The 10,632-nt window shown below is 42.1% G+C and overlaps 1 protein-coding gene across 1 annotated transcript; it reads left to right on the top strand.

Moving 5' to 3' along the window:
- Positions 1 to 345: 345 nt before the first annotated feature.
- On the top strand, positions 346 to 837 carry LOC136854849 (uncharacterized). Its single transcript, XM_067131383.1, has one exon. The coding sequence runs from the start codon at positions 346 to 348 to the stop codon at positions 835 to 837; it is 492 nt and encodes a 163-aa protein (XP_066987484.1).
- Positions 838 to 10,632: the final 9,795 nt, after the last annotated feature.

The following is a 10,632-nucleotide window of genomic DNA, read 5'->3' as shown; positions in this document are numbered from 1 at the left end:
TAACAAGGCACACAAAGACTGGGATAGGAGAATTCCAGACAACACAGTGACGATTGGCCCACATTAATGTCGACATCCTGGGACCCCTCCCCCTCCGAGGGGTACAGGTATCTCTTCACAATCATCGACAGGAACACCAGATGGCAAGAAGCAATACCAGTAAGGCAGCAGACAGCAGAGAATTGTGTGAAAGCACTAATAGACTGGGTCAGCAGGCACTGAGTACAGCGGTGAATAACAAGCAATAGAGGAGCTAACTTCACCTCCACCTTATGGAGCTCCCTTGCTGCCAGCCTCGGGACATAACTCATTCACGCAACAGCATACAACCCAGAAGCGACCAGCATGGTGGAGCGGTTGCATCGCTCTCTCAAATCAGCGCTCATTGCCAGATGTCAAGGCGGGAGACGGAGAAAGGAATTACCATGGGTCTTGCTGGGACTAAGAGCAGCCCCGCACACAGCATTCAACACATCACCAGCAGAAGAACTCTACAGCCAAGCATTGACAATACTGGCAGACGTTTTTCAAGACACGACAGAGCCCACAACTCTTCCAGATGTTCATAGAACACTGGAAAACATCATGCCAGCGAAGACAACATATGACGTAGCAAGAAAAAAATACGTCCCAGAAGACCTTAAAGCAGCAAAGTATGCGTTCATAAGAACAGACGCATACGAGCCTCCCCCGCTCTCTACAGCCTACTCAGGACCACACTGCATATCACAATGCAGAGAGAAAGCTTATCAGCTGATGGTGGACAGGAAAATCACCTGGGTATCCACTGACAGATTAAAACCAGCCTATATCCCAGACTACGACCCACTCCCCTAGGCTTACTTTTGGTGGGGGAATACTGTGAGGTTCAGAGCTATCGCTGGACCTTTCAAGCCATCCTCACTTCAAAACAAAAAATCTACATGACGCAACGAGACTCTGAGGAAACACAGATCCAGCCCTCCTGATTCAAGCAATCTTTTATGCATTTTTCAGAAGATACTTTACATCCTTGTCAGAACTGTAATTACTGATGTATGTAAGGCATTGCAAGCTTTCTAACCATATGTACTTGAAACCTCTTCCTAATTTGTATATGGAATTGTTAACCATTCTTCAGGTGTGAGAAAACACACCTGACTATAAAGATGTGCCACCGTTTTCTTCTAATGTCAAATTCTACTTTTCCACTCGCAAGAGATTTTGCATCAATAAATTAGAATATACCTTGACTCAGCCTCTTACTCGCCGCCCCATTATATATCATTATCTACTTCGGAGGTAAATTACATATTTTGGTGTTTAGAGTTAAAATAATTAAGAAACCAGGTAATATATAATTCACATATAATTTTCAAAATATGTCAACTACACATCGTCAATAAAACAATGGCTGAAAAGTAATGGGACAATTATCAAGCCAAACAACTTCATGGCGAGATAAAAAGGCATTGGCCAAAGCAGGACCAAAGGGGTTTCCTATTGCTGTAACATCTTTTTGTTAGCCAGATTTAAAACAATGTTTCAAAAGTACAAAAATAAACAAAAAATCAAGTTTAACATAAGAAAGCGCAAACCTTAAACCTCTAGAAAGTACTCATTTTTCGATGTTATTCAATACCCTATTTGAATGGTCGAAAATAATATCTTACGAATCCCATCGTCATTAGTAAAACCAAGTTTTTCCAGTTTATTCGCACGAACAAATTTGACACGACTAAAAATGGAGTCTCTCTTAATATGTTCAGTAAGACATAAAAGGTGATGGATGTCGAGCCGTGATACAGCTTCTCTAATCTGAACAACGGAACGAGTTCATCTTTTGTTGAGCTGTTTAAAACACGTTTGTTTTGCTTTAATTTCTCTTCGAAGAAACTGGGGGTGGCAATGCTGGTAAAGACGAGTGTTTTACCCACGATATGTAGATGATGCAGTCTTATGTTGTTTACGAATATGTGTCAATGCTATAATGCAATTTATGTGGGGAAAACAAAACGCCAAGCACATGTACGGGGGTTTGAAAATCTTAGAAGATCCATTAGAACAAACTGGCTCTTAGAAAAACCACCAGACGTGTTCATGCAGAGATAGTGATCACCGTTTATGCTTCGGTTCTTTTTCCATTCTCTCCAGTCGAATGGCTCCCATGGAGCCTTTTCATTTTGGAATTGAAACCTTCCCTGAGTAACAACGAGAAGTTCACAGGGATGCTGTGCTTTTAGTGTTTAGTGCATGTCTTTATGTTGCAGTTATTCATTTTAGTATTGCTTTGTTTGACTTTTTATGCTTGTACATTACTAATTTTTGTATACCTTCATTTTACATTACTGCACTCCGATGATAGTTTATGTTTTTAGTGATCTTTCTATTTTTCTAATTTTCTTTGTGTTATTGTTGTCAGACCTGATGACGGAGGTAGGTAACTTCGAAACGGCAGTCATCACTGAATAGAGGATGTTTATGAACAGGTACTGGTCTTAACCTTTCAAGACTGCTTTATTTATATATATATATATATATTATATATATATATATATATATATATATATATATATATATATAATATATATATATATATATATATATATATATATATATATATATATATATATATATATATATATATATATATATATATATATATATGTATGTATGTATGTATGTAGATGAATATGCCCACCTATCCCGAGTCAACGGCCATCTACATACCACCAACGTCATATTGCCACACCTGCATATGCCTTATAAATATTCTTGTCACCTACCATTGTCCATATATCCCCCTGTAACCAGGAATATGGAATTATTGGTATCTGAAATATATGGTTGCATAGTGTATATAGTGGATTTTATAATTTTATCTTCATAGTACACTTGATTCAGTAGAAGACATTCATACAAAAATTATATGCAAGGCACATACACACACACACACACACACACACACACACACACACACACATATATAGTATATATATATATATATATATATATATATATATATATATATATATATATATATATATATATATACATACACATATATATATTTCAAACGCCACCGGGAAGAAATTAAAAACAGCTATAGATCCTGACCAGTGTCGATTTATTGCTAACTAAGCCAACTTCAGAAGACTGATACAAAGTGGTAGAATTTCATAATACATACATTATGCTAGCAGGACAGTACATACGAACATGCACAACGTTGAAAATAAGTATCTGACCTGACAGATGGTAGGGGAGTACTACCTCATTAGTGACAGGTCAAACAGTAGGACTCCGCCAAAAACACCTGTGAGGTTCAAATACTAGTTATCCAACTGTTTGTATGTTTATATGTACTGACCTGCCAGCACATATATTGCAGAATTTCTGCCATTTTGTATCAGTCCTTCAAGATGGCTTAGTTAGCATTGGGCCGACACTAATATGTATTTCAGGAAGTTTGAGTCATCGTTTTTGCTAATATCCTTCAAATTGATGGATCGTTATTTGCAACAGTGTGTTTCACACCTACCCTAATTTTGGTAATAAATTCAGTTTCCAACTGCAGCTTTTTTCAGGTACTTTACTCTGAATTTGATGGGGTAGCCAGCAAATGATTAACGCCTGGACATACGAGCTTGGTAACTACCGAACTTGTCCTGAGTATCTACATATTCATATAGTAAATTCTCACTAACCCCAACTTTCCTCTTCGGCCCAACATTGAACTTCTACTCCTTCCGACGTCATCACCCCGTAGCGTATGTTACTTCTTCATGAATGTGATTGTTTTTATTTTCTTTGCATAATTTTGTGATGAAAAGTTATTTTGCATGTTTATACTAAATTCACTGTTCTAATATATACAATAAAAATAACAAGCTAAAACCACAGAACAGCTTATAACCATTTGAGACAATGTGCACGATATCATAGATGTATATCAATAAATCAGTTTTATCTTTATAGGCCAGTAAAAATTGACGAATTGGCGAAACCCAGGCATTTAGTATTTTTGTTTTTATGATTGCAATATGTCAGGTATAAAAAAATTCAACCCCAATCAACCTTATGGAACGTGATTTTTCTTTGATTTATTTCGGTGCCTCCAAGATGATTCTTATTCCCACCCAAGGAGAGAGATATATTTATTGTCCTTGTGTGTGTGTGTGTGTGTGTGTGTGTGTGTGTGTGTGTGTGTGTGTGTGTGTGTGTGTGTGTCTCCTTCCATCCTTCCGTCTGTCTGTGGATCCAAGCATCCCAGTCGCAGATTTAATTTGAAGGCGAGTCCCATTCTATTCAAAGTTTCCTTTCATCCTTGGGTATTAATGAATGTGACGTTAATTGAAAAAAATATATATAAATTAGTTAGCATGTGTAGAAGTTTTATATAAGAATAGAAATATGAGAAACTAATTAGTTCGATCAGTGAGGACAGTGAATTATCGGCAGTGACCATTAAGTCAGGGTACGCTGTTCTTTTAATATATACCGAGATTTTTACATTTGTAGTTACTAAATCGGTTGCTTGTCTTCATACCACAGTATTTGTCGCAACTTCGACAAGAGAGGTTGTACTTTTCTGCAAGTTGTAGTATAGTTTTATATATTCTCTTTAAATTTACGTAAAGTGGAAATGTGTATTATATAGAAGAAGGATATTATGTTTTGTTGTGTTTGTATTTAGTAATGACAAGCATTGTCTTGGCTGTTTCGTGTGTTTAATTGTAAGTAGACGTGTGATAGTGCTTAACTACCGCTGTTGGTTGTTTGTCCGGTTTGGTGTCGGTCAAAGACGGCCATGAACTCAAGTCTCTTCATAACCTCAATAGGGTGGTTCGAGCTAGCGGACTCAAGAATGCAGCCATAATTATCAGTGTCTACAATCCACTTAAGTATTCCTCTTCATCTTAAATCTGTGATAAGTAACTGGTCAAAAGGTTGAAACCACTACTGATGCAGGTGACCTTTGTAAATTACCTGGAGATGTCCCACGCCCGTGGTAATTTCGCCTCAGGCCTTTCTTAATGGGACAGTCGTCCTCAAAGCAGAGCGGAGACCCGCGACCGGAGGCGCGGAGTACCACCTGGGGCCTGCTGATCACGACCAGCTGAAAGCGCCAGAAATTTCGTCGGGTTCCATGATCGTCGCGGCTCTTGTAGTTCATCGGCCCAAGTGAGATATGGCAGAATCTGACTTGCAATTGCGTCGGCAGCAGGCTGAGGCGAAGGCGGTCAGGGAGTGGCGTGGCGGCTCGCGGAAGTAGCGATGACCAGCGCTCAGGCACGGGGTGCGAGGCCGGCACCTACAGGTGAGCTTCGCGGTGGTGGAGGAACCTTCTGCTGACGGCAGCTGGTAGCGGTGCCCAGGCGGGAAGAGGGGTCCTGAGTTGGATCCGTGAATGGAGATCGGCGTGGCGGCTCTGGCGGCTGGCACTAGGGCAGAGTCAGGCGCTATCAGAAGGTTTCTTGGGCTCGTCCGGTCCGGGACGGACGATGCTTGGCCCACTATCAGAACGTCGCAGTGGCACCGGCAGGAATTTGGCATCTCCTGAAGGAGAGATCTGATTAGAACCCTAGCACTAGCACTGGTATGGCAGACACTGGAGGTGGATCGGGAACCGATCGGGGAACCACTGTACATACGTACTCCAGGTGGCACTGGTGGGGACGTCCTCCTGGTACCCAGGGCGCCAGTCTTGACTGAGGAGCGGGGAGGATTACTCGCATGCGAAGAATGAGGGTCGGGGAATAGGGACCCCTAGATTATGCATTGATTTGGTGAGGACTGAAAGTCTGGCTCCCAGGATGACGTCATAGCCTCCGGGAATGGCTTGCTACTGCAAGATTGCACATTTTGGATTGGTGAGGTCTTGTGACTCTCAATTTGGACCGTAGGGATGTCATCTTAAATTGATTTATTCCTCGTCGTGACGAGTTTTTCGTCTGTGGCGATAGCTCCGTAGGAACTCTGTCATGGATCAGGGAGATTTGTCTTCCGAGTCCTGCAGTGCGATGACTCGGCGTGGGCTGGCACCTCGTGGAGGGCCCGCGTGTACAGGCCCTTCGGCGGAGGGCTAATGATGTAAGAGGTCTGTGACGGCCAAGGCGGCCGGTGGGAGTATTTGCTTTATTGTGCGTGGGCATTTCTTACATGCTGATAGCCATAGACCTTGCACGCACGTGCAAAGGTCTGGCTAAAGAGTCTTTCGCGCTGCCTGTGGAGCGTGGCGTGTTATTTGTCGATTTTCGGGAGAGGAGCCGGTTTCTTGTTCCGGCACTGTTGGGAGAGAATGCCCGTTTCTTGCAATAATGAGTTAGGAAGCGACGAGTTTCAGCCTTAGAAATTTGTCCTCGAGGAGAAGCGAGAGTTATTTTCCGCCCCATGGATCCCGCCTTCTTGAGGGTAGTGGGTTTCCCACATATCTGCTATTCGGCAACACTCGGTGAGTGTTGCTGGGGCTTCCACTATATGAGTGGCGAGGGCAGGAGGGCGTGGCGCGGAAATGCTCAATTGCGACGCTCGAGTACCTCGGCCCGGTGTTAGTGGCTCCTTCGGAATCGAGCCATTTTGTGCGCCATCGAATGAGTACGCCCAATCGGACCAAGTCTGGCCTGCTTCTCACCGACTGCTCTCTCCAACGTCTCCTCCACGCTCCAGGGGTAATCTCGTACGTAGCCGTAACTTTGCTTGGCGTGCACGGCTTCCCAGTTTCCCGATGCGTCTGCGGGAAGGCGTGGTAGGCGAGGGCCTTTCCGCCCAGATTTAGTGGTACAAGGAGAGTTCGCGGGGAGAGATCGCGCAGCACTCCATTCCAGCCCTTTCAAACGCCGCCGGAGTTCGGACTGGGGTCCATTTGCTGAAACGAGTAAGGCTTGGCTGAGGGCACTCATCGCTGACGGGGGCGGGGTGGCGTGCTGTCGTTCATACCTGCTCTGGTGATTCTCTCTCTCTCTCTCCTCGTTTACTCTCCCTCTGCACGTTCTTTATCCTTCTCCTGCTCTTGGGCAATTCTTGCCTCTCTCTCTCTCACATTCTTTATCCTTCTCCTGCTCTTGGGCAATTCTTGCCCTCTCTCCTCACATTCTTTGTCTTCTCCTGCTCTTGGGCAATTCTTGCCTCTCTCTCTCCTCACGTTCTCCCTCTCCCTCTCTTCCATTCTCTTGCTCTCTCAGCCTTGGCATCGTCCACTCGCTCTTAGACCATGCTCTTGACTAGTCCCATGTCCTTCCCCAGCTACGGTTGTAGAATTTTGAAATCTCGTTTTGTTGGGCTCTGGTGTTAGCCATCTTGGATAATGGGTATAGGATATGTCTGAAAGACTCTTTGTTAAAATTGGATGTGTCTTGGAAAGAAGTCGTAGTTCATTTCTTGCGAGCAGAGTTTTTAGGCGTCTGGAAGGCGTGGTTGGATTTGTCAGCTCGGACTTGGCGGCTGGCGTGAAGTTAAGAGTTGTTCTAGCGAACTAGAATGATCAGTCCGTAAGGGCTTAGATGTGTGTGAACTGCATATAATGTCTCAAAAAAATTACTTAGTGCGGGTTCCGCAGAATGAAATTCTCGCGTGCGACGTAAATTTTTGTATGAGTCTCTGAGGACTGGAATTGGAAATTCTCGCCACGTGCGACCCGTGGGAATTTTAGGTCTCTGAGGACTGGGTTTGGGAGGAATTCGCCCGCGTCACGGCGTGAATTTTAGAGTCTCGGGGACCGATTTGGAGAGTTCTCGCCACGTCGGCAGTAAATTTAGGAGTCACGTAGGACTTGGAATTTGTGGAATTTGGAGGAATTCTGCGCCACGTCTGACGTAAATTTTTGAGTCGCAGGACTTGGATTACGATTCGTCCCCTTAGGACTTAAATTACTAACGGAAACCAAAAGAAAAATGCTTAATAACAAGAAATGAATCGGAAAAAAAAAAAAAAAAAAATGCTACACGCGGGCATGGGCGGGGGTGGGGGTGCAGGTCGTTTGGCCAAAACCGGAGGTATTTTTAGATTCTGGGTGAATGAACCCGTATATTTATATACCGTCTGGGATTCCGGAGAATTTCCCAGTCGTCTGAGAGGATAACAGTACAACGACCTAGTAATTTTCCCTATAAGCGGAGTTTAAATTTCGCTTTCCTAACACCTACTCGAATTCTAACTACACTGAGAGAATTTTCAACAATGCAAGCTGACTTCGTCGTGTCCCACGTGGGAATTTTATTAGCGCCTGATAACAGTTCGCTAATTCGAAATCACGAGTAAAAGTTATCACAGAGAATTTCTTTCACTATTCCTGACAAATATGCAGGATTTTACTTACAAGAATTTTCGCACTATTCCTCGAAACCAAGATATAGCAGATTTTAACACAGAATTTCACTTTTCCTCGAAGCAAGGATGGTTAAAACTGGTTATTTTCTAACTACCTATCCTGAAAGGCATGCATTAACGAATCTATCTGGTTCTTTCTCTCCAGTGATTACATGCGTCTATTTCTAATTCTGAACAGTCACGATTGTAAAAGGTTTTGCTAAGATAAACACATTACTTACGTGGAATTTTCTGGATCTGTGTGTGCTGGTTTACACAAAGGTTCGTAATAGTCTCGTACGGCAAACTTGCTAATAGCTGATCTGGCAAGTTGCAAATGCAATAAAGCAACGCTAGGAACTGCAACTGCAAAACGAGATCTATGGCCGAGTCGCCATTTTGCGTTTTTCCGTGGTTTTGGTTTGAAATATGCTCACAATAGGACGGTAGCAACAATTTAAGTTAATTTAGCGATTCTGACTTCGTAGGTACGGAAGAAACCAATAAAGAGAGGAAAACAAAGGAGAATTTCATATGAGCATAGGGCTCTGGTTACTGAAATATTACGTAAAACCGTGGGCACATTTAAGAGTAGTGTATTTACATAAATGACCTTAGTAGGAAAGAAAGAACTCAAGTAATTGAATGAAACTGAGAATTCCAGCCACAGTTCAGAGCTCACGAAGGGTCCCTCTGAAATAGAGATATGCACATTACTCCGCCAGTAATGAAATAGAACAAAAGAATAATAGATTCAAGAGAAGCTGCACTGAGGTGCCAAGGTAATAAAAATTATTCTGCCGATGCAAGAGCGCACGGACGATAGACAAGGGAGATTTCTGGCTTTCTCTTTAAGAAAAATATTACAGAGACAAAGCGTGACTGAAATGGGGCTCTTCCAGGGCACTACCTTGCAGATTTTCGAGGCGTGTAGAAGAGCGGTCCGTGGATGATTTCGAGGACTGATTTCTCCACGTCAGTGAGATGCAGGGCTTCCGCCAAGGGTGAGACGATGGGGACTCCTCGGAAACTCCAAGCAATGGCATGTGGGCTCGGGAATACGGTTGAAGGGCACAGTATACTTTGGGAAGGGCCACGTGGTTGGATGCAAGGGCACATGGGAGGTGGGGCCAGGTGTTGAGGTTGATCTTCACAAGTTCACTCCATATCTTCCCAGCCAGCGTGTGTGTCGAGACCTCGTGGGCTTTGCTATCCTCTATGGGAGGGGCAGTGCGTCCAACACAGATGCTTTGACTCATTACCTGCTGCCGCGAGGTTTCTGGCCTGTGGGAGCTTTTAAACCAGATTACTTTGCTCGAAGGAAAGATCTTTATCAAAAATAGGGCGCCTTTAATCTTTTAAACCCTGTTTTAATCGATAGACCAGATGGTCATCGATCAGCCTTCAACGATAAATGAAACACGACAGAACAACCAACAACAACAAGAGGGAGAGGCAATTTGCTAGCAGGTGCGCTAATCATAATAATATATATATAGTAATATATGCTTGTTATGTAGATAAAGGCCCACCTATCCCGTCAACGACCCGTCTGCATACCACCAACGTGTGTGCCTACCATATGCCTTATGAATATTCTTGTCACCTACCATTTGTCCATATATCCCCCTGTAACCAGGAATATAGAATTTTTAGTAATCGAAATATATGGTACATTGTGTAAACAGTGTTTTTATTGGCCTTTTATCTTCATTGTACACTGTTAGATTACAGTGAAATACATTCATACACACACACACACACACACACACACACATACACACACATATATATATATATATATATATATATATATATATATATATATATATATATATATATATATAACTATATATATATATATACTGTATATATATATATGTATATATATATATATATGTATATATATATATATATATATATATATATATGTATATATATATATATATATATATATATATATATATATATATATATATATATATATATATATATATATTTCAAACACCACCGGGAAGAAATAAAAAACAGCTATAGATCCTGACCAGTGTCGGATTTATTGCTAACTAACCAACTTCAGAGGACTAATACAAAGTGGTAGAATTTCATAATACATACAGTATGCTAGCAGGACAGTACATACGAACATGCACAACGTTGAAAAATAAGTATCTGCACCTGACAGGTATTTGTAGGCGGAGTACTACCCTCATTAGTGACAGGTCAAATGAGGGTAGGACTCCGCCTAAAAACACCTGTGAGGTTCAAATACTAGTTATCCAACTGTTTGTATGTTTATATGTACTGACCTGCCAGCACATATATTGTGAATTTCTGCCATTTTGT

Source organism: Macrobrachium rosenbergii, chromosome 30 (assembly GCF_040412425.1).
Source record: "Macrobrachium rosenbergii isolate ZJJX-2024 chromosome 30, ASM4041242v1, whole genome shotgun sequence".
NCBI classification, from domain to species: Eukaryota; Metazoa; Arthropoda; class Malacostraca; order Decapoda; family Palaemonidae; genus Macrobrachium; species Macrobrachium rosenbergii.
This window is presented reverse-complemented; position numbering and strand designations above follow the sequence as displayed.